We start from the raw sequence: 23376 nt of genomic DNA on the forward strand, positions 1-23376 counted from the left end.
ATTTCTTCAAGGTAAGACTAGAAATTGTCGGTATGAACGAGGTCGGGCCGGCAGGTGCTGTAAGTTGGAATTGAAAATCGTAATTGGAATTACCTATTGGATTTGTGAATCTCATCGGTCTTCCCCTAAAACCTTCTTCTAGCGTGGTAATGATCCTTTGACGACAAGCTTGTCGCATCACTTACACCCACCGCTTGAACTGATGCTTATGTCAGCACAGATCTTTCGTGAAATTAAGCTTACCATCTCACCCCTGATGTTTTCCTCATCTCAAAACGGCGTGGTCATCGTGAAGCGGCTGTCATCAACCCACGCAACTCCTCAATCTGGGCACTGAACGAAGTAATCAGGCCTTGTCACCATTGTTTAAGTTTAAGCTTAAGCCGTCGCCATGTCTGCATCAGCAAGAACTTGGCGCGACAGCGCGTACCTCGTCATCTCTGGTATCCAGCTAACGGCCATGCTCCGTGAGTCTACATCCTTTATCACCTTGCGTCAACTGATATTGTAATTGCTCGAAATGCTATCATTCTTCTGGACTCTATCGGCGGAAGGGTGGCGTCGTCATTAAGCGCCTTGGTTGCTGGGCCGTCCCAGATCTTTCAGCTACCTTCACTACGCCTCACCAGAAGTCAGAACTGACCATCCTCACATCAGTGGTCGACCTTGTCCCATTCTACCCATCAGCTCTCTATGCGGCACCCTCATCGCCATTGCACTTCCTCCAAGTTCTCCGCGACTTCTACATCTCAACATACAACGACCCCTTCTTCACCGCGTCTCATGAGAACCTCCCCTCGTGGTTCAAGCTCTTCACCTACATCGAGATCGTCTACCAGCTGCCCATGGCCGCCTGGATGGTCTACAGGTTCTCGAGAAGCACTGGCACAACCCCCGGATTCGAACTCGCCGTGCTCGTCTTCTGCGTCGAGTGCGCACTCACGACGTTGACCTGCATCTACGACGTCTTCCACTGGGATCCTGTCGTGTACAACCAGGCTCAGAAGAACGTCTTTGTCTTTAGCCTCTACGGCCCCTGGGTGGTCATTCGTAAGTGCAATTAACACCTACGATAAGTTACTGAAATAAGCTGACCTGAAAAGCGGCGCTGATGGGATTGGACATGTGGCTGCGCATCCTGAAGCGGGTGAACGCCGCAGACAGCACCAAGAAGTTGCAGTAAGAGGAGTTCGCTGGGCCTCCATTGAAGCAGGTATTGGTTTCATTAAGATATCGCTACAAATCCTGCTCCAGTCAGCCCGCGCGTGCGCGGATCCGGATGATCGATTCCAAAACTCCTTTTCCCCAGGTCCAAGTGTGCAGGTCAAGGCCAACCCAGTTTAATTCGTCCATCAAAATAAAACTCCCATCATCCATCATAAAGGCCTCTCAAGCAAGGGGCGGCTAGCAGATATACATGAATCGGATCAAATCGTACAGATTTTTGGTCACGTGAACACTTTTGTTGGTGCTTGTTTTCAATCCATCCTCTTGGCCGCTTTGGAGTAGCCCCAACCGTTGCCAACGCCATTGAGACCGTTGAGACCATAGCCGAGTGGCGTCGCGCCGCCCATGCCCCTTCCGCGTACCCTCTTGGGCAAGACAACTCCGAAAAAGTACGTTGATGCGACGAGCACGCCTGCCATGAAGGAAGTGATGATGTAGAAGACGGTACTCGCGTAGACGTGCCCGCCCATACCCTGCCACTCCACATGGCCCTCCGACTTTGGCAGGTTCGGCGTCGGGAACCATCTTACAGACAACCGGAGCGGCAGCGGATCGCCAATCACAAGCCTCTTTGTATATATCCCGTCCATATGGCTCAATGGGCTTGTGCTATACGCCGTTCCGGAATCGAGGACACCCGAGTCGTGGGGTCGGGTGTGGTGCTTCGGCATGCTGTGCAGGAGCACATTCATGTGCGTGCTGACGTGCAGGTGGCTCAGCTGGAGAGTGCCGGCGAGGGCGAAGACGAGAGGGATGTATTCCTGCACGTAGGGCTTCTCGCCGACGGTCTCGACGTGGGGCGCGGGTCGGGCTGGGAGACGGCAGGCGAGAGGTGCGTCGTTGTGGATGAAGAACTCGAGGAGGTGGAAGAAAGGGTCGGATACCATAGGGATGGTGCAGTTGACTTCGCCTTCGTGGCCGTATTGGAACTCGAGGGGCTTGTTGGTTTCTTCGCAGGAGGGGAAGGGGATCCATTCGATTTCGTGGTTGGAGTTTTCAATGTGTTCGCCTGTTTCGCTGGAGAGTTGTTAGCTAGTGCTTATATGAAGTAAGATGAAGCTGCCAGAGAGCATGAGTAGCAGCAAAGACTGGGCAGGAACTCACGAGCTGCGGTTCATGCACTCCACGTGGATGGGTGCGCCGTAGTGATACGAAGGGAGGCCATCTTCGGGATGCGCAGCGAGAACGCCAGAAGCGCAGAAAGCGACAGCGCCCAGAAGTAACTGCGCGAGGGACGCCATAATGTGTGTGCGCGGATGGAATAGTCGGTGATCGTGCAAGCGGTAAGATGGAGAAAGGGTCCTAGCAGTTTGGCCGGGGCATTTCCTTGACTCGGAGGGACGCGCGACGGGGGTGGGAGCTATTCCGGGCCAGCTTTCCCCGGAGTTCGACTGTGGTTCTCAAGCCAAATTGACAGCTGTCGCCGAAGCTCTGTCCGACAAGGGATAAGGGGATCCACCCGCCCCGGTGAATGAGGTACCTAGGTACCACTGGTACCCTTTGATCACGTGCTGTGCCTCTTCACCTGCGTCAAAGAATAACTGAACTGGTGCTCTGGTCAGAGAACTTCAACATGTCATCACATTCCGTAGAGGGCTTGGCACGACCGCCATTTGCACACGATATTACAGTCCAAATCAAAAGTTTCGCATTGTTATGGAAGGCAAAACTTTCACAACTTCGAACATGTACATGGTTCACTACGCCGAACGACCTGCATGTAGATCCCGCGGACATGCATGTGGGTAAAGTAAGGTACTTTACTTAAGGTAGTAGGGTAAGTGCTGACATGCTCGCGCTGAATCTCGGGAGACTCCTTGGTCTCTGGTGCGGAAATTGGCCATTGTAGGGTTCTTTGGGCTAAACTACATTAACCCTATACGATGGCTATACGCATGAAGTCTACCTTTAGCCTTCCACAGAGCCTAACTATCCCAAAGTCGATGCATGTTTTTGATGATGTCGACTTGACATTTCGTCGCTTGCCCCGGCAAGACCCCATATCTATAGCGAGCGAAGAAAACAAAAGTACATGAAGTTAACTTTCCATAATAAAGCACATTCCCATCCTTTGTGTTGCGGCTCTCTTCTAGACAACAATACTCAAGGAGTCAATACTCTCTGTGGTGCACTCGTGGTCATCGAGTGTCAGAATTCCCAGATTTTCCAGAGCCGATATAACCTCCACAGCCCTGCTGTTCTGGCCGGAGTATGCAAGAATGCCTGCCAGCTCTACCCGCCAACTTGCTGCCTTGACCTCTATTCTCTCGCGCCAGAAACCCTCCTCCCTCTCATATACTAGATACTCCAACAGTTTTATCATCTCTTCCAGGTTACAAATACACGATTTCACGTCTTGTAAGCGGAGGTTAGCTAGTGCGACGAGACTGTATACTGAAGAAAGCGTCCAAAGATCCGAGTCATCCCATTCGTCCCAAGAGTACGGTCTGTGCGACTTGAGCTTCGTAACGAGATTAACACTGGAACTTATCAAGTCGTGACTTCGAGCCGGGACGTAGAATGACGCTCCTAAATGCCAGAGCTCCATGTCAGTAACCATACTGCAATTCTCTCCATAAGCTTTCCTCGCGAGCTCCGTTAAGGCGGCGTAGTCGTCCATAATTTCGATCAGATCCGACTCGTTTTCACAAACTCCGGGCTTCGTAAGCATGTATCTCGCTGACAGAGTGCTCGCATCCAGTGTTCCTCGTAATTCCGCAAAAAGGTCCACGATAATCTTGGCCATCTGTTCCAAACACTCCCGAAGCTTGCGCTGGTCTTTGCTGCCGATGCGAAACATGATTTTCGCGATTTGAACAATTGGTTGCCCCTCCTTCTTAATGCTGAAAAGCTGCCAGATGTAGTGGAGATAGAGTTGAGTCTCTCTGTCTTTCGCGTAGTCATAGCAAAGTATCGGTATTTCCAAGATCAGTATTTGAAACACCGTGCATGAATCTTCCTCGGCTAGTGCGTCGAGATCGCGAAATGCCCGACGGAGGACAACACCGGCGCGTCTCATGTGGCCCTCTCTAAACAGATCCATTGCCGAACGAAATAGTAAGAAGGCATTTCGACTTCCTCCTGTGTAAATGGGCGATAGATTTGATGTGTCTCGCCAGGCAGGACTCTGCCGCGCACTTCCGCACATCAGATCGTACAGGCTGACAAAAAGCCCCTCGGTCCACCTGTCGGTTTCGCTCCCATGGAGCATTAATCTAGGCATAGCTCTTCGGGTGACCGATCCACGGAACTGAGAGAATATGCTGTTGGAAGTAGCAGCTGCAGCAGTACTTCCGTCAGTCTGCCAGCCGCCGGGCTGTTGTCGACGTGGCCTCCTGCAACTGCGGTTTTCCCCACGATTTTGATCGGTTTTACCATCGAGGTCTCGTTGTTGACCTCCTTTGGTGTTGTACTTTCTCCAGCCCCACTTCATGAACTGTCTCTTGTACATTCTTTCGCTTTATTTCTATTGTGTCAGTTTGCCTGATAACACGTTGTTGCAAATGTCGTTGTTGCGAATGTATAAAAGAATCCATCTGGGGGTAGGTGTCTTACGTGGCCGAAAAGAGATATTTCTTCAACATGATCTCCATGGTATCCTTCAGTGGCAAGTTATCTTCCATATACAGCCTGTGAAGAGTCACCTTCTGGGCCTCCCAGTCTTTAGCGTTCTCCGGTATGATTTTGTAGGGACGTTCAATATATGTGGGAAATGGAGTTGAAAACGACGTGACTTGCGGCTGTGCCAGGGAGTGTCGTATCGGGAGATGTCGATTCAACAACCAAGTTGCACCCGGAGAGGTGAGTTTTTCAGTACAGTCTTTCATGGTATCGCCAATGAGGAGAAGATCCAGTTCGCCATTAGCGCTGCTGCGCATTATAGCTTCTGTTGGTTGTATGAATGTGAGTTCTTGGTTGTATTCCATGATAGTGGCGCAGGCAGAACCAAGTCCCTCAAGCGAGGGCGCAATATTGTAAGAGAGGGGTCTTCTGTAGGGTAATCGGCGTCAAAGAAACGGTTTGGTGGTGAGACACATTTTGCGTGTCAACTTCGATTGTTCTTTTCTTCTTGGTTTATATATCTGGCAAGGTCGGAGTCTAGCAGGGCCTGCCATCGAAGGGTCGAAATCAGGCTGGGTGACCAGGCACACTAGTTCGCCTCAGCCTGCAAGGTCTTTTTAAACACACTGCAACTGCGATTGGATATCTTCCTGTGTGACAGAATCAAGGGGCTTTCTCATTGACCAATGAGGCCTGGAAGAACACACTCGGTGCAATGACGTACAGTCTAAGAAGACCTCGCGCGCGTGGGTTCTTTAACTAAAAAGCCCTGACATACGGTTCTCTCAGCTCTTAATGTTTATGCCAAGTTCTTTTACAAACGTCTTGGTGCTCCATCCATTTACCTTTGTGTACTTGTCGGTACTGGTCGTTCCATTCAATACATCGTACGCCACTGATCTCAGGTTGGCACAGTCATCCTTGTTCTTGATGCATCCAGCAACAGCTTCACCCGCGTTCTTTCCCTCGTAATATGCACCCTGCAGGAACCCAAAGTATTGCGGATGAGTGGCCTCGCCAGCAAACCATAAGTTTCCGAGATTGGCGCGGATGTTTTGATGCATCTCCAAAGTCAAGGCCGGGGGCCAGTTCGAGTAGGACCCGTACGCCCATGGCTCGCGAGTCCAGCAGTGATGGTAGAAGTCGATGGGATCAGGAATTTCCCGTTGGAACATATCCTTTAGGACTTCCATGATTTGGCTCTTGGTGGTGTTGAATTCCTGCGCCTCTACGGCGTAAGATTGCTGGTCAACGACGGTGACGAAGATGATGCCGGAGCCGTCCACGAAGTCTTTGTGATCAAGTGACTGAAAGTAGGGATAGTAGCCTCGCTGAACTGGGTCGGCGTACAAGAAGAATTGAGTGCTCTTGTCCCAGAAAACGTCTTCCGGCTTGAATTGCATGAAGATCTTCGTATAGGTGCCCATGGTCATCGACTGAATGGCAGTACGTTTCCAAAGGGGCAACTCCGGTGTGAAGTTGACCACTTCCTTCTGCAAGACACCCAGTGAGAATGTACAAATGGCATAGTCGGCAATGATGCAGCTGCCGTCTTCGTTATGTACTGTGACGTTGTCGACAGTGTAGGTGATGTTCTGGACGACAGTCCCAAGCCTCAGCTGGGTTTTCTTGTTCAGAAACAAATCTGCTTCTTCCCTGAAGAACGTAGCGAATCCTCGGGCATCGTGCACAAGGTTGTTCACGTTTGCCCAGCGTTGAAACGAGGTGTTGGTATTGACTGCAGAGTACTGCTGGGACGTCTTCTCCGGTGGATTGGCATATTCAAAGTCCATCGAAGACCATTCGATAGCTTGTGCCAGCGGATCGCTGCCTGGCTTCCAGCCAGCAATTGCGAGACCGGAACGAGCACTGCGGTCTTGCTGATTCTGAAGAATGATTTGGCCGGCATCGTACTGGTACTTTTCTGTAGCCTTTTCGAATAGCTTACTCAGCTCCTCAGACTTTTCCGTCATGACACCAAGGGGCAGTTGGCCGCTCTCGTTGAAGACGGTCAGGTTGGCGAAGTCGGACGGAGTATTTGTGAGGTTGTACTTCTTGACCATGGTCAAAATTGGATTTTCTTCGGTTTCGCTTTCCGTTCCTTGGACCCTTTTTGTGTTGTGAGCAAAATCAAAAGTACTTTACCTACCCGGAAGCAGCATCAAATAGACGCCTGAATCACGTACCAATTTGCACCAAGCTCTACATAGTAAGGCTCATCCGTGCCCGGTTGTTTCCCAAAGGCGCGATTGTAAACTCGCCCACCGATCCGATTGTTGTACTCAACAATGACGAAGTCTGTGATAGATGCATTGGCCAGTGCCTGGGCGGCAGTGACTCCGGCGAGGCCAGCACCGAGAATGGCTACCTGAACTCTGCTGCAACTCCCATTATCCTCTGTACGAACCTCTTTTGTCGGTGCAGCCTGAGTGAAGAAAGCGAGAAGGGCGATTAGACGAAATGACCTTGCGAGTGACAGCATCATGAAGGTTGTTGACAAACCTTGCCGACCTTCTGTGCCAACAGATGGAGATGGAATCTAAGAGTCGAGAAACTGTAGAGACAGCTAAGAACTCCAGGCGATATCAGCAGTTATATAGTCCACATTTCTGGTGTTGTTTGCGGACTCAGAGAGTTGTGCCAAGGGGTGTGTATTGGTGAATGTCGACTCAGATCAAGAGGCTAGAGCAGCTGGTGGCTTGCCCCGAAAGAAGCGTTGCCAACTTTGACGCGCCGAACCGTTCATTCCTCTGCCACTTTAGTCCTGCATGTTGAAGAAGACATCTTCCCTTGTGGGGTTTATGAGCTCGCGGCGGAGATAAAAGCCACAATTCCTTTCGATTTTTTCGCGAGGTGTCCGAATATGCCGCCCTTATCTGACATCTTCGAAGCCAAAATGTCGAATTGCTTCCTGGATTTACCATTGCTCGACCTCTAAGATGCAGAGAACATAGGGTCCCATTCACCGGTAGTTCCGAGACGCACGGGTAATATTCTGACTTTGGAGGGAAGATCACCTCATGGGCTACCCAACCGAGTCGCGGGTCTTGTACGACACGACGGGGCATTTCTGGATTTCACCATGAATCGCATTCGCAACCCTACTCTTGCCAAGCCGCCATGTCTGAGAAGAAACTTTGTTTTCAGCTCATGAGAGGAAATGGGCGAAGTATGGGATCAAATAAGACATATCAGCCGCATAAACAAACGCCACAATGTTGGTTGAGAGACACCCCGCGCACCCCAACTTGTTTTCATCTAGGCTTCATCTAAGACACGACTCCAAGTGAGTAGGTTATATCCAGTTACCCGTTTTGTACTCAAAAATCTCTCGCAATCTGCTTCTGGCAATGTCTTGTCCATTAATCTCCAGCTGCCCAGACTCTCATTCTGTCCCAGATATCCTCGTCCTTACCTTACTTCACAACAACTCCAGAAGCAACAATACAGGCAAATCCAACATCCCACCCATTTCCCCCATACTTCCCTCCAAATGCTCCTTCATCAACCCCTTCACCTCCTCCAACTCGTGCCCCCCCCTCAACTCCTCACTCCACTCCATGTTCACAATCAACGCAACAACCGGTCCAAACACGTCCAGCCAGTGCCTCGCATCCCTCACCCTGACCGTCCCGCTCTCCAAACATGTCTTGACGTCTTCGAACCCGCTGTCCTGTAGATACCCCCTCACCCAATCCTCATTATACCACCGCCCGACATCGTGAACCTGCGCCCGATTCTTCTCCTCAAACGGCGCGTCAAAGGGGAAGGACGCAAACGCTGACCTCACGTCCGCAACCCAGCCTATGTGGTCGATGTGCGGTGTGATACAGCCAAAGACCCCGCCGGGTTTGAGGATCCTGACGACGTCTTTGATGGTTCTGTCGGGGCGGGGGATGAGATGCAGACCGAGGCCGACGACGACGTGCGTCAACGAGTTCTCAGCTAACCCAGAATCCTGTCCCAACAGTAGATCGTATCAGCAACTGATAGAAAAAGGCCCCTACGGAGAATCACAGCTCAAAGGTATAGAAAAAGAGCAATCAAAACTCACCATGGCATCCAAAACTCTCGCACTCGCCCCAACCCATCCCTCCTCCCGGATCCTCCTCTCCACCAACCCAACCATCATAGGCGATCCATCCGCACAAACAACCTCGCTCTTCTCCAGGAACTCTCTGGGCACAGCCTTGAAAAGCTCCTGCGTCGCTGGTCCAGCCCCGCACGCGCTGTCGAGAAATGCAATGGGCTCCGTGGTGTGCTGGTCCAACCCCATCTGCCCCATGAGCCGCGCGTTGAGGGGCACCATCATCGTCCGGCTCATCTCAATCATGGTCTCTTCCCAGTGCGCGCCGATGGTCTTGTCCATGGAGCGAAAGATGGGCGCCATGGGGCCCGCGGACTGGGGGGTGGTGGTGGTTGTTGTCATCATTGCGCTGGTATCTGAAGTAGCGAGGCAAGTCCCAGGGTGTTAGGGAGATTTGTAAATGCTTGCAACACCTAGAGCACGCGAAAAAATAAGTGAGCCAGGAGGGCTTGAGTTGAACTCTAGTCGTTCAGACTCAAAGGAAAGTCGCCTGCTGATATAGCTTGATGCCTCGGAGATATAAGTCAGCAGAATCTTACTTGGTGGGTTGGGAATCAGACCGGGGAAGTTTCCGATAAGTCGCCGGCAAGCTCAATCTCTCTCAATCTAGCTCAACCGTCGCGACTTAAGTCAACGACCAACACAAGTCGATGGCGAACCATGTGTACTAAAGCGTTGCTTACTCAACTCCGAGGAGCGTTAACTTAAGGACCTTGTCGAGCGGCAAGGGATACACACAGATGCAGACTGCGTCGCTCCATCTCGCCACAGAGCCCCCACACGAAGTTTCTAATCCGATTTTTATGAATCACATTATCATAGCTAAGCCGTCGTCAAAGTCCGGCCTCTCAAGTGCTGGGAAAAGTGTTAATATAATAACACCAACTAGACATCCAAAGCCTAAGCCTAAGCCTACACCGCCTAACCAGCCGCGCCCCGGCCCAAAACTTCGTCCGCGTCAAATACAAGGTTTCTTTTCGCATCTTCTTTGTACACTTTCCGTGGCTCACTCTGAGAGCCCAAGTCCGTAGTTCAGTCTTTGTCTAGTTTTGTGTTTCTTCTCTCCACACGCCTTTGGAAAACTCCCTCCCGACACCTCTGTCACGCCAATAAAGTTTCAGACATTACAGGAAGCGTAAGCTTCCAGAGGGACCTCTCTCAACGAGGCCATCGACATCTCTCTTCACCGTCCGCAGACGTCTCCGCACTTCTGACAAGTCCATACCACCCGGGTTCGACCCGTGGCCAGCAGGGGGCAGGGATGCCTCGCATCTGCTAAGCAGGTCCTTAACCCACGCACCAAGAGCACCGTCGCCCTTCATCGAGGCAGCACCACGACGCTTGACCTCGCGTTGCCAAACATCAACAGAGAACACAATGAGCTCAATGATGCGGTTGCGGTTGTTACCGCTGAACCCATAGTCTTGGGTATCGAAAACGCTCTCGAGAACGCGAGTGACCATGTCATTGGATACGCCAAGGCTGAGGAAAAGCTGCACAGGCCAGGTGGGATCCGCACCGATCTCAGCATCTTGATGGTATTCAACGGCATACCGACAGATCTCGGGAAGCAGCACTGGCACCGGGAAGATGAAGCTATCCAGGGAAGTGCGGTGGGCGATGTTCTGCACCTTGACCGACACAGATTCGTAGGGTGAGGGCAGAACAGGGATGCCCGGACCAGCTTCCTCCATTCGCTCTACAGCCTCCTCGTGGATCTGCTCGATGAGGCTGACCCATGTCTGGGAGATTGTGCTGGGGTTGCGATAATCGGCGCTGTGGTAGATGAGGAGGCACAGATCATAGTAATTCGCCTGGTCGGCATATTGGTTGAACAGCTATCAAAGGTTAGTCTCATAAAAAGCTGAGCTCATCACTGGGGTACTCACATCTGACAAGCTTATCACCTGGCCATCCAACGCTTCCTCGATTTGAGCCTTGCGATCAGGGTCAACGCGGCTATCGGCCTTGAGCCTCTCCAACAAGTCATCCTGGATGTTGGCAATGTCGAGAAGCTCACTGACTTCGTGGGCCAGGACCTGCTGTTGCTGCCTGCCAACTCCTGCCGTAGCGACGCTGGCATTTGCCTTGGCCTTGCTGAGAAGGATGATTCTGTCCTTGATACCGATGGCGAAGTCTGATTGGGCAAGATCATTTTGGACCTGAGCAGCCTCAAAGTACCGCTCGCGTTGGGTGTAGAACCTGCAGAGAAGATCGGCATGGTCCACATTGCTCCTCGCCAGACTCTGGAGGTATGTGATGACGTGTGGTGATTCGATAGCAAGGATTCTATCAGTCCATCCCTGTTCGATGTACCACTCGTAAAGGTCGAAGTGGAAGACCTCGTCGTCCGAGTCGTTCACTACGCTGTAGGCCTCGAGGCGTTTTGTGCCCATCAAAGTCAGTCTACCGTCAATCGTCTCCGGTTCCCTGCTTGACGCGGCATCTAGGTGTTGCAGAGCCTCGTAGATGAGTTCGTAGCATTTCCTACGCTCCGAGAAGGCGTTAGCCCGAGGGTCGTTAGCGGGCTTGCCATCATGGACCCATGACAGAGCGGTGTTGCCTCTATCCTTCTCACGGGCAACAGTGAGGCAGAGCTGGATTGCACCGGCGTAATACTTCAGGTCGATGTACTGAGACACGGCGTTGTGTAGGTTGGCAAATGAAAGGGCACCGGCGACGCGCTCAAACAGCCTCAAACTCTCATGCAGAAGCGCGCGAGACTGGTTGCTGTTGGATGGCTGCTCAGACGCTCTCTTCAGCTGCTCCTGAGCCTTGAAGATGACAACATCATCAGGGCTGCAGAAACTGCCGCAGCGTCTCCGAAGAGCATCCGCGACCGTCTCGACGTTGGATCCGCTCTCAATGTTGCGATTGACGATAGACTTGACCAATAGCTTGGCAAGATCCTTGCCTGAAGACTGTGAGAATAGGCTCTCATATGTGAGACTTTTCAGTCCTTGCTGCGCCGTTGCATCCAGTCGCGTAAAGATGTCACTGACACGCTCATCAAAGAGCATCAAGACGAACGAGATGCCCTCGGAGATGCTCTCCATCAGTTTCTGAAGTGCATGCAGAGCTTGGTGCTCTGCCTGGAGTGCGACTTCCTCTTGCTTGCTGGCAACTCTTTGAAGGTCGGAAGGACCCGACAGACCCTGGATGAAACTCTTGTTTGCATCAAGGAATCTACGGAGACGCTCAAGCTGCTCCTGAGTGGAGTGAAGCTTTGCGGTGGGTACCATGGATTGAATAGCAACGCCGCCGGTAGGGCTGGCAGCAAGAGCGACAACGTGATTCTTCCATAATGTGCGGATGAGGCGGGTGAGATAGACACTGAGAGCATCGTGCCTGGGTGACAGGCGAACGGAGGTTGTGTTGAGAGGGGTACCATCTGCCTCTGTGATAGAGGGCTGGCCACCGTAGTCGACAAATACGGTCCTGGCGCGGTCTTCTGTCGCCTGATCAATCGCGCGCGTGGCGCCTGGCCTGGCATCACCACCATGACCGCAAGCTACAGCAAGAGCGCAGGAGATGGTTTCTACGCGGCCATACCGAGAAATGAACTTTCGAGTCTCCAGCTCCAGACCTTCGTCTCCCACTGCACCACGGATAGCGGCAGCGAAAGTATCCACCAACCGGCGGCGGCGGATTATGTGCACGCCGGTATTGGTCAGCACGGCAAACTCGGTGGCCGGCTGGTCGAACTGAACCGCAAGCTCGTTTCCAAAGCCGACGGGCTGGTTTGCTGCGCTAAACGGCTTCGTCACCAAACCGACATCTTCGGCTCTGCTTCCAATATCGATCCAGTTCCCGTGCTCGTAGTACTTGAGCGCGGCGGAAGACGAGTTGGCCTTGATTCGGCCTGTCTCGGGGGCAGAAACAAAGAGCAGATCGATGTTCGGATCGTTGTCCTTAACGACGAAATCCAAGAAGTATCCAGGCGCAAATCGAGCTCCAAGCCTGCTCAACTCCAACGCCCTTGAGCCAAGATCGATAACCGCATCACCCGCGCTGTTGGTACCGGATCGCCCGGGCTTGTCCGATGGGGGGAACTTGATGAACTGGACCTGCATGCTTTGAGGGGGCGTGTTTGAAGAAACACCGCCAATCATGTACGAGGCAGAGCTCGTAGCGCTAAGAAACAGACGGCAGCCGGTGTTGGTCAGGGCCATGAGGTGCAGCTTCGACGCCTCTCGTGATGGAATAGCGCTGATGGCAACAAAGGCAGTTCTGTCGTTGAGCAGAGGGGACTGAGTAATCATGTGGGTGATGTCGCGTAGGCAGGCGTTGCGCTCCTTTTCGATCACCTTGGTGAGCTTGTTAGGCCCGTCCATGTGGTATGTACGAATGGTAGATCTTGTCGAAAGTGTGTAGACGAGCTTCCGGGAATCGTCAATAACAATGCTCTGAAGACCTTCCGGAGACTTTTGTGCCCAGAATCCGCTCTGGAGAGTGACGACTGAAGACCAGCCTGGGTTGGTGTGGTTGATCTTGCCGCATCTGTTCGAAAACCATTTCTCCTCCTGCTGGTAGTAAAGTTCGTGGATATCGGTATCGTTGCTGCCTCCGAAGAAAATGCGGCCGTCCGCAGTGCCAGCAATAACTCTGACATCGGTGCCTCGGAGAGGGAGGTTAAGCTTGGTGCTATAAAGCGAAACGGTCTTGGTCCCCGATGGCGTGGTTTCGGCAGAAAGACCGAGGAGAATCATCTCGGACGACGTCGCAACGACCAGAATGTGCGTAATGGTGTTGACAAAAATGCCAGGCTTGGGTGCAACGAGAGCGACGGCGTGAATCGTGTGCGGTTGGTCCTCGAAGCCGATAAGTTCGGGGTCCGGGTGGGTGTAGTCCCACAGGAATAGCGAGTTGTCGATGACCACCCAAGCATGGTTGATCTCGGCGAACAAGCCCATTAACGTCTGGAGCTGGCCGGTATTGTAGTGGCTGAAAACCTGATTCGGAATCGGGTACATCTGGGTCTTGTGGAAGGGCGCCCAGGGCGAGTCGAGCGTGTTGAAGTCATAGTCTGACGATGCTCCTGCTATGTGGACGTCAGTAGCCGTCGCCTGAAAGGTTAGACAAATGCAAGAGCAGTAAACTTACGCCTGCAGTAGGAATCGAGCTCGGGGTAGTTCTCGTCGGACTGGAGGAACTGGTTGACCGCTTGTGCTGCTCTCGTGACGGGCGGAAGGTTTTGCTGGGGAGCTTGAGCAGATGAGGTCGACACCAATCCTCCACTTGTGCTGGTTGATGCAATCGTCGCGGGTGCCAAATTTGATCCTGCCACCAGCGCGCCACTATTGCTTGAAGGTGCGTCGCCCTCCGCAAAGAGTCGTCGTCTAACCGGCTCGTTGTCGTTAGCGAATCTAGAGGCCGCGGGCGTGTTGAGGAAGGCGCCTGGCACCGGCCGCATCGGCGTCATCTGTGGGTAGGACATGTTGTCGTCGAGTAGTTGGATCGATCGGGGCAGTGAAAGACGGGCAAACGCGTCGCAAACTGGCGGCCAGTGAAGGCGGTTTGACGTCGCGCTACCGAATCATCAACAGGTGATGGCAGGTGTGATCCTGTCAATTGGAGAATTCGAGAAGTGGAAGTATTCTTCTAGGGGTATGCGATGCGGAGCCTTGCGCAGCTCGTGCCGGACAAAGAGAATGGAGAGAATTAGAGCTTCGATGGCTCGATGTGGAGAGGTGAAGGTAATTCGAGCGAGGGCAGTAAAACGCAGCAGTAAACAATTTCTGGAGGAGCTCAAGAGGCTGGGGCCGCCAGACGCTTGGAATTTTCGCGCCTGGAGCCGCGCTAAGCCAAATTGGGACACAAGGCTGACCCTCACGTTTGCACCGCTCGACGCTTGCGCTTGCAGTAGCTCTGACAGCTTTAAGTACTTTGGTTGATTTGGAGCTCTTTCCTCTCGAATGGGAGTTTCTTTCTTCATATTAAATTTTCGCTTTTTGATTCTATTCCGTTTGACATCTTGACTTTTCCCGAGCCGTGATCCCTACATAACTCATGCAAATGGCCTCTACGCCCTAAGCCCAAGCCATTGCCGCATGTTCTTTCTTCATCTCTGCACCAATCTCTCAAGAAACCGCATTGAAGATTGTTTAGGCACTCCGTTTCGCTCCCATGTCGAAACGGCACTCCGACCAGCTTTGAAAACAATGGCGTGTCACACTGCGCGACTGATTCAACGCAGCAAATGACACTTTCAACGTCGTTTACTGCTTCTTGGCCTCGCGAGCCGCCTTCCTGAGAGCACGGTTGCGAATGTCAACGTGCATCTTCAGGTTGAACCAGAGAGCCAGGTGGTGGGCGGCGCCAATGGTGCTCTCCACAGCCCACAACATAAGAGCATGCGTCCACCAAGGAGTGTAGGTGTAGGCAAAGTTCTGGTAGCTGCCAGAGCCAATCTTGCTGAGGGTGGCACGGACAAAGTTCTTGGGTGTCGGGATCATGGCGCTTGAGCGGCGGACCTTGCTCATAGCAGTGGTGATGAGGTAGCTGAGAACAAGCTCGACGTCGATGCCCTGAGGCTTCAGCTCAGCCGCAAGAGAGCTGCTCCAGTGCTGCAGGAAGGCCTTGCTGCCAGAGTACGTGGCCAAGTAAGGGGTAGGCATCCAGCCGGCAAAGGAGCCCATGGTGAGGATGAGACCGCGCTTGCGCTGCTGCATGATGGGAGCGACGACCTGGGTGGTCTTCAAGGTGCCGAGGCAGTTGATGGCGACAATGTTCTGGAGCTCGCTGCGGGCGGTCTCGAGGAAGGGGACGGGAATGCTGTGGCTCTGGCCGACATTGTTGATGAGGACACCGACATCGAGGCCGTTGACGAGCTGGGCGAGTCTGTCGTAATCGTTGTTGTCGTCGCGGGAGAAGTCCATGGCGAGGATCTTGACCTGGATCTTGCCATCGAACTTGGCCTCGAGCTCGTGGGCGAGGGTCTCGAGCTTGGACTGGGTTCGGGAGACGAGAACGAGGTTGAAGCCCTTGCTGGCGAGCTGGTAGGCGAATTCCTTGCCGAGACCGTCTGATGCACCGGTCACGACGGCCCAGGTTCCAGGCTTGCCATACTTGCGAAGCTGTGCGACTCCGTTGTCAGTGTTTGGACATCAATGACAGGGCGGGATGTTCGGGGAGCACATACGCTGGTGCCACTAAGTAGGAAGACACCAAGGACGAACTTGACATAGCTCAGGGCCTTGGAGGTAAGGAAGAGAGCACCAATACCAGCTAGCAAAAGCTGAACAGGTTGCGGCACATAGGCCAGTTGATCAGCGATTCCACCCATTGCGATGAGTCGTCACTGGTCTCGCTGAATGAAGTCGAGAATTTGCTATTTGCTGAAAGGAGGGGAAGAAGTTATCCAGATCCTCCGTGGAATTCGCACAGCAGCACAGACGAAATGTTGGGATGGGCAAATGGTGGAAAATGCAGATCCAAAATCGCATCAGCCACACCTCGGCACCTCCCTCAATTGTTGAACCCACGCCAAGCTGCCGTGTACCTGACCTTAGAGCTTTGGCCAGCTTTGATAAAGCGAGGTCAAGCCACAGCAAGATAGCTCCAGCCACAGGATTACCTCTGCCCTTTTTTTCCTTTTTTTTTCTTCAATCCGAATACGAAGGAGAGAGCTTGGGGCAACTCGACGCTGAGCTAAGGAGATGCCGGCGTGATTGTCCACTCTTTTCCGTTGCGACTCAACTTTCCTCCTTTTCAAGTTTATACCTTTCAGTGCCAATTGAGCTTCACGGGACTTTAATACAGTAATCATGGTGTCTCTCACGGATTTGCTCCCCCCAGCAAAGGGTATCTTACCCTACTACATGCTCCTGGTAAGTTTCCAAGAAACAAGAAACACCCTCGCCAGAACCATGTCACTAACCAGCAAAACTCCCAGCTCTCTCTCATCTCCATCGGGAACTCGGCGCAGAACCTCCTGACCCTCCACTACTCACGCCGCCTCTACGACGGTAAATACGTTCGTAACACGAAACTCGCTCCCAAGTCCGAAAAGTTCAACCCGGAGGACTCGGTCAACAAGTTCATCCCCGCCCCCGCCGGCGCGACGGACGTCGTGGATCAGGCGACACCTCTCGCTGCGCGTTGCTTCGGCACCTGGACGTTCCTCACGAGCATCGTCCGTCTGTATGCCGCGTACCACCTGCACCACGCCCACATGTACGACCTGGCCATCTGGACCTACGTTGTTGCGCTGGGTCACTTTGCCAGCGAGTTGTTCGTCTTCAAGAGCATGACGTTTGGTCTGCCGCAATACTTCCCCTTCACCCTGGCCACCACTGCCTTGATTTGGATGCCATTGGTGCGCGACTTCTACGTTACTAGCCCGTAAAAGGTTGATTATGCGATACTGCTGAAAAACTAGCCTGCGGAAACCGCTTGAGCTTCGATTATTGGACGATAACTTGATACCATATAAAGGCATCCTTTGATCACAGCTTCGGCGCAGACCCGGAACTGTTGGAAGCATTCAATCAAGGCACGAAGTGACGAGGATAGAAAAAGCTTAAAAATGTTGTAATTACGAAGATGATACTACTCATTGTATGATTGTTCTTTCTTTTACTGAATGGTCTTGCGGTACAGCTCACCGCCGGTGCCCCTGAGTCGTGCGGCGGCCTGCTCCGGTGTGATGTCACGCTGAGGCTCGGCCATCAGCTCGTACCCGACAAGGAACTTGCGGACAGTGGCTGAGCGAAGCAGAGGGGGGTAGAAGTGCATGTGGAGGTAGCTGTTCTCGGCCTCCTCTTCGGTGGCGTCGAGGGGTGCTTGGTGAATGCCAGAGCCTATCGGGTCGTCAGTGATATCTCCATTAGTGCCCTTCACGAGCTTAACTCACTGTAAGGGAAGTGCGTCTCAAAGAGATTGTCGTATCTCCTGGCAACCTCCTGAATGGCCTCGGCGAATTGCAACCTCTCCTCAGCGGACAGGTCGACCAGCGCGCGAACGTGTCTCTTGGGAAGAATCAAGACCTCAAAAGGCCATACACCCCACCAGGGAACAACGACAAGGAAGTGCTCATTCTCAAACACCGTGCGCTCCTTCTTCTCAATCTCGACCTTGACATAATCCGCCAACAGATGCCTGCCAGCATGCTGATCACGGTACTTGCTCATTTGCACCAGCTCGGTGCCAGGCTCCTCTGGCATGGTGGACGTCGTCCAGATCTGGCAATGCGGGTGTGGGTTCGAGCAGCCCATGGCGGCGCCCTTGTTCTCAAAGATTTGCATGTAGCGCAGGTGGTGCTTCGGTTGGGGCACAGTGCTCGCGGGCGTCGCCGGGGGCAGCTCAAGGGCGGCGGCGACCTTGGACAGCGGGTTGGAGGGGGAGAGGTGGGAGGCGTAGATTTGCGTCCAGACGTCGACGACGGGGGCGATCTCTGCGGTCGTCATGTCGGCGAGCGTGACGTGGTGCTTCTCGGAGAAGGTGAGCACGTAGCATTTGCCCGTGGCCGCTTCCGCGCGCAGGAGGGACGAGGCGAGGTCTGCGCAAGTTGCGCTGTCAGGGTTCGGTTCGTTTGAAACCTTGGGGAAGAGGGATATGTTGCATACCATCGCTTTCGGTCTCTGGGTGGTACTCAGCCTGTTCTTCCTTGACGGCGCTGTAATCGTTGACGAAGACGAAGGTGTTCTTGTAATCGGGGTTGGAGTCGCCAGCCGCTCTAGGGTTTCGAGGGCAGAGGTAGCACTTTGTCTAGTCAGCTCATGTTTGATCACTCTATGCGACTCAATGGGAACATGCCTTTGGGTCGTATTCAGGAAGCGTCGTCGTAGACGGTCCCTCCTGCTGGCCTCTGTCCACCTCAGCGCATGTCGCATTGCAAGTCAGGTTAGGCGCATTCTTACTGCCAGGGACGCTTGGTCCGGTGAGGGGACACCAGCAGCCATGTGCCCTTCAACGGGTTATACCGTCTATGGGAGATGTCGTCGAGGATCTTCTCAGGCATGGTGATGTTTTGCGTCTCCACGTTGTGGAACGTATAAATGAAGGCGGGGAAGCTTTGCGACAACAAGTAACAAAGCTCAGGATTGTCGCGAGATCGAGAGCAGGAAGTAAAAAGGCCAAGAAAAAAAGGCCTCGAGTTTATTTAAACAAACTTGTTGTTGACCAGACTAACTTAGTACGGACGAGAGAAAAATCCAGCCCTCGGCCGCGACCAGCCGAGTGACAGTCAGGCTAGGTATTAATAAGGAGGTGTAGAGCTGCCACAAAACAGCTCATCAAAAGTGACGGTTGTATCCCTGCCTCGAGAGGTTTCGCGCCCATGCCTGTCGGGTTTGTTGGAGAAAAGGAGGGGACCGCGAAGACTGCCCCGCGAACCCCACCATCGCAAAGCGCACCATTGTCGTGCGCCCATCGGTGCCATCTTATCCGCAGTAAGCAGCGGCGGGAAAGCGGCGGAAAGCTCGAACATCCAATGCCTCGGCAGAGACGTCATTGTGGGACACTGCATTCAGAGCGGGAAGTCTTCGGTTATTCAGAAGTGCAATTCGTCCCCTCAAGGCTTTGTCCTTAAGTACATGTCGAATGATTTTGCTGAAACTCATTTCATACCACCGAGCAAGACCTGGTCGAAGAGAAGCTGATACTGCGAAAAGGCTACTGTACATGCCAAAAAAAAAGTGGTGTGCATGTCAACAGACAGTCCGGGCATTGGTCCGTCGACCGAACCAAATGGCGGGGATGACGGAGCCGCCAGCCCGAAGACCGACATAGTCGTGGCTTGAACTAGGTAGGTAGCTTACATAAGACATCATCTTCACAACCGTGGGTGGACTGGGATGACTGTGGCTTGATCCTCCTATGGCTGGTGCGACAGAGGTGAGTGGTAAGATTGAGAGGCCCAAGCGCCGGATAGACTTCGGGAGAACCATCGCTCCAGGTTCCGCCATCGATCCCCGGATTCAATTCGATTGGAGCCTGGCTGTGTTTCGACGGGCTCACCTTGGAAATCAATCCTCATCAACACGCGCGCGTCTCGTCATCCGAAATCCATCGGTATCATCGTCAAACCTCACATCCACATCGAGAACCACGTACCAGTCACATCGCATCACGTATCGCTTCCCGTAGTACCATCATATGCCTTCTACTGCAACACAATAACTCTCCCGTCGTCGGATCAGCCTGACCAGGGGCTGGCCTCCACGTCCCCACCGCAGCCCTGGACGAAATGGGCGTTATCAGAAAGAAGACCGTCACAAGGGGTGGCGAGGGCGGTGTCAAATATCATTGCGACATTTGCTCTGTAGACATCACCTCGACGGTACGTGTTTAGTTGGCTCTGTTCCTTTCGGTGATGATATGCCCCGCGCCTGCGCTCCGGCGCATACCCAAATGTCCCGCTCTCCACACCTTGCGCATCCCGCTAACAAACATTTGTTATAACTACAGGTCCGAATCAGATGCGCGCACTCTGCCTGTAACGAATACGATCTCTGTGTTCAATGCTTCTCCCAGGGAAAGTCCAGTTCGAATCATAAACCCGAATCACATCCATACCGTGTCATCGAACAAAATTCTTTTCCAATCTTCGACCGAGATTGGGGTGCCGACGAAGAACTGCTGCTACTGGAAGGAGCGGAAATCTACGGCTTGGGATCATGGGCCGACATTGCCGACCATATTGGCGGCTTCCGCCATAAGGATGAGGTGCGAGATCATTACTACAAAGCCTACGTCGAATCTCCTCGTTTCCCGTTGCCGAAACGATGCAGTCCTCACGATATGGACCTCGCCAACGAAATTTCTCGGGAAGACTTCCAAGCCAAGAAGAAGCGAAGGATAGAGGAGCGGAAGGAAGCCGCCAAGAACGCACCTACGCTGCAGCCCAAGACGAAGCCCACGGCCTCTGTACCGTCATGTCACGAGATTCAAGGATACATGCCAGGTCGCTTGGAATTTGAGACCGAATACGCAAACGAAGCCGAAGAAGCTGTACAGCTCATGCAGTTTGATCCGGGCGATGGCCTCAACCCTAGGACGGGCGAATTGGAGCCCGAGATGGAGCTCAAGTTAACAGTGATGGACATCTACAACTGCCGTCTCACGCAGCGTGTGGACAGGAAAAAGGTTGTGTTTGAGCATAACTTACTGGAATACCGCGAAAACACCAAGGTCGAGAAGAAGAGGAGCAAGGAAGAGAGGGACCTGTTGAACAAGGCCAAACCTTTCGCTCGAATGATGAACCATGATGACTTTGAAAGTTTATGCCAGGGTCTCATTGACGAGTTGAACTTGAGGCAAGCTATCTCGCAACTACAAGAATGGCGAGGCGTGCGCATCGGAGATTTACGCAGCGGAGAAAAGTACGAGACAGAAAAGTCACAACGAGCGCAAAAGGCGGTGCCTATGGGATCCATGGATAGAGACCGCTTGGCCTCGGCACAACGGTCTAAGGCTGCTGCTGTACCAGATCCCCCAAGCGGAGCCGCCTTACTTGTCGCCCCCGAACTGCCAATCCGGTCTGCGCCAGCTCCTGATGGTACGAATGGTACCATTCCTCCCAAAGAAGAGAGCAAACCTCAGACCAATGGCGCTGTCAACGGAGCAGCCGCCAATGGTACCGTCATCGTCGCCAACGGTACGGGCCCCTCTGGTCCTGTTACACGGCAGAAGTACATGGCCGCGCCGCTACCCGGTGTCACCCCGATCCAGCTTACGCAAGACGGCGCGCCAGACTTGCATCTCCTCACGCCAGAGGAAGCCAAGCTCTGCGAAGTGGTGCGGCTGCAGCCCAAGCCCTACTTGATGATCAAGGAGCAAATTCTCAAGGAGGCTCTGAAGAGCAATGGCACTCTCAAAAAGAAACAGGCCAAGGAGATATGCAGGCTAGACACGCAAAAGGGTGGCCGCATATTCGACTTCTTCATCAATGCTGGCTGGGTTGGCCGGGCGTAGGATGATTCGGACGGTTCAGATGATTCGGTCGATCCGGATGTATCCATGGATTCTACGCACAGTGTGTGACTTGCATTTGACTTTGAGCTTCGGCGTTTCCGTCAAAAGGGGCGAGGGAGGTATCGGTTTTTGCGGAGTAGCGGTTTGGCTTCTCTAAGGTAGTTCAAAGCGTACGAAGATACCAAATTCAAAATGGCAACAAGTTGCTCAATTTCTCCGCGCGGCATTATGAGATGTTATATTACCACACATATCGTTGATGCATGCGATTCTTCTCTTGCTTGGCATTACAATTCACTCCGTCTGGGACTTGAAAGTGCGTTTACGGGATGAGGCATGTTTACGTTTTCTGTAACAGGGACAATCCCTCCCGCAACCTGGGCGGTCAAGGATTCGTAACATACTCGGTGAGGCCTCAGCTTCTTCGCCCACGCGGCTGACATGATGTTCCCAGCACCGAGTGATTTTCTCCTGCGTCTTTGTGAAGCTGGTCTTTTCATCGAAGGCCTCCCCGTCGCTACTGTCTTGATGAACGAGGTCGACGGCCCGGTCTTCTTTTTTGCCGGTGATCTGCTGAGTCGGATGCCAAAGTCATAAGCTGGTCGGACCCCGGTAAGTTGTTCTTCTGGAGATCTTCGGCAGGGAAAGCGAAGTAATAAAGCGCGGCTGTCTCAAAGTCTTCGGAGGTTTTTGGGCTCAAGCTGAAGCATGGTTCATTATCTCCACGTAACCTCTCGTTTGTCATTGCTCTGGCGGCGGGCTTCTGAGGAACCGGCAAGAAAATAGAAGCCTTGAGGAACCGGAGGAAGCTTAGGACAGAAGTGTAAAGTGAAGAACATGGGCGATGAAGACTGGGATCCAGGGGAAAGCGTGGACTTTATAGAAATGTCTGCGAGTATAATATCGTGAGTTTCAGCGCGTTCCTCGTGTGCCTAGGTGATACAAAGAAATTCATGACAGCCAGCGGTCTCGACACCTTCCTTGTATATGGTGTCGAGGCTTCAAAGAGCATATTATCAACTGTGAATTCCCAATCACTGGCGATGATTACGCGGAACCAAGAGATTGTATGTCATGGCTGCCACTGAGAATCCAAAGCTATCCATGCATCTGATAACATCCCGGCATGTCTGTTAGATGAGTCCGATGCGATCAACTGCCATACACAAAGGCCCCCACATCAGCGTACCCAATTCCGCAGCCAAAGAGAAGACGATGTTGGAGATGAGTATGCGTACCCTTAGAGATGACCCGAGATTCTTGAAGGATAAGATCAGCATACTGAAACTGAAGGAAAACATGGATCCCGAGGTTCAGTAGCAACCTCTGAACGACTACAAATCGAGCGCGCTCGTCGCTAAAAGCATGCTGAACGAATATTAACAACGGTTGTCAATGGAATCACGACGGACTGGCTGGTTATCTCACTCTCGAGCACTCACAGCCCAAGAATACAAACAGTACTACTATATTGCAGGCCGGGCTCTCATCGCCCTTAATGAGATCAAACATGCGAACCCGACGCATCAATTACAGAATCAAGTGTACCTGGGTGACAATGTCAAGCTAAAGGACGTGCTAGACAA

The 23376-nt window shown here is 52.8% G+C and overlaps 9 protein-coding genes across 9 annotated transcripts; 3 read left to right on the forward strand and 6 right to left on the reverse strand.

The window, feature by feature from the left end:
• Positions 1-391: 391 nt before the first annotated feature.
• Positions 392-1183, forward strand: N0V96_007104 (uncharacterized protein; the record flags this gene model as incomplete). The annotated part of the gene is made up of 3 exons (XM_053196227.1): positions 392-467; positions 658-1050; positions 1104-1183. The coding sequence occupies 3 exons, from the start codon at positions 392-394 to the stop codon at positions 1181-1183; spliced, it is 549 nt and encodes a 182-aa protein (XP_053046346.1).
• Positions 1184-1478: 295 nt separating this feature from the next.
• N0V96_007105 (uncharacterized protein) lies at positions 1479-2468 on the reverse strand (the record flags this gene model as incomplete). The annotated part of the gene is made up of 2 exons (XM_053196228.1): positions 1479-2244; positions 2332-2468. 2 exons carry the CDS (start codon positions 2466-2468, stop codon positions 1479-1481), a joined length of 903 nt encoding a protein of 300 aa, XP_053046347.1.
• Positions 2469-5573: 3105 nt separating this feature from the next.
• Positions 5574-7270, reverse strand: N0V96_007106 (uncharacterized protein; the record flags this gene model as incomplete). Its single annotated transcript, XM_053196229.2, has 2 exons — positions 5574-6897; positions 7266-7270. The coding sequence occupies 2 exons, from the start codon at positions 7268-7270 to the stop codon at positions 5574-5576; spliced, it is 1329 nt and encodes a 442-aa protein (XP_053046348.2).
• A 939-nt stretch (positions 7271-8209) lies between these two features.
• Positions 8210-9220, reverse strand: N0V96_007107 (uncharacterized protein; the record flags this gene model as incomplete). The annotated part of the gene is made up of 2 exons (XM_053196230.2): positions 8210-8746; positions 8843-9220. 2 exons carry the CDS (start codon positions 9218-9220, stop codon positions 8210-8212), a joined length of 915 nt encoding a protein of 304 aa, XP_053046349.2.
• Positions 9221-9999: 779 nt separating this feature from the next.
• On the reverse strand, positions 10000-14312 carry N0V96_007108 (uncharacterized protein; the record flags this gene model as incomplete). The annotated part of the gene is made up of 3 exons (XM_065757922.1): positions 10000-10713; positions 10765-13916; positions 13979-14312. 3 exons carry the CDS (start codon positions 14310-14312, stop codon positions 10000-10002), a joined length of 4200 nt encoding a protein of 1399 aa, XP_065613445.1.
• A 781-nt stretch (positions 14313-15093) lies between these two features.
• Positions 15094-16160, reverse strand: N0V96_007109 (uncharacterized protein; the record flags this gene model as incomplete). Its single annotated transcript, XM_053196232.1, has 2 exons — positions 15094-15951; positions 16017-16160. 2 exons carry the CDS (start codon positions 16158-16160, stop codon positions 15094-15096), a joined length of 1002 nt encoding a protein of 333 aa, XP_053046351.1.
• A 481-nt stretch (positions 16161-16641) lies between these two features.
• Positions 16642-17222, forward strand: ERG28 (ergosterol biosynthesis protein; the record flags this gene model as incomplete). Its single annotated transcript, XM_053196233.1, has 2 exons — positions 16642-16704; positions 16770-17222. The coding sequence occupies 2 exons, from the start codon at positions 16642-16644 to the stop codon at positions 17220-17222; spliced, it is 516 nt and encodes a 171-aa protein (XP_053046352.1).
• Positions 17223-17452: 230 nt separating this feature from the next.
• GAL7 (galactose-1-phosphate uridyl transferase) lies at positions 17453-18836 on the reverse strand (the record flags this gene model as incomplete). Its single annotated transcript, XM_065757923.1, has 5 exons — positions 17453-17676; positions 17730-18374; positions 18442-18577; positions 18632-18683; positions 18736-18836. 5 exons carry the CDS (start codon positions 18834-18836, stop codon positions 17453-17455), a joined length of 1158 nt encoding a protein of 385 aa, XP_065613446.1.
• Positions 18837-20063: 1227 nt separating this feature from the next.
• Positions 20064-21790, forward strand: ADA2 (Transcriptional adapter ada2; the record flags this gene model as incomplete). Its single annotated transcript, XM_065757924.1, has 3 exons — positions 20064-20156; positions 20285-20360; positions 20433-21790. The coding sequence occupies 3 exons, from the start codon at positions 20064-20066 to the stop codon at positions 21788-21790; spliced, it is 1527 nt and encodes a 508-aa protein (XP_065613447.1).
• Between the last annotated feature and the right edge of the window lie 1586 nt (positions 21791-23376).

Source organism: Colletotrichum fioriniae, assembly GCF_027942845.1.
Source record: "Colletotrichum fioriniae strain IMI 355084 chromosome Unknown scaffold_8, whole genome shotgun sequence".
Classification (NCBI taxonomy): domain Eukaryota; kingdom Fungi; phylum Ascomycota; class Sordariomycetes; order Glomerellales; family Glomerellaceae; genus Colletotrichum; species Colletotrichum fioriniae.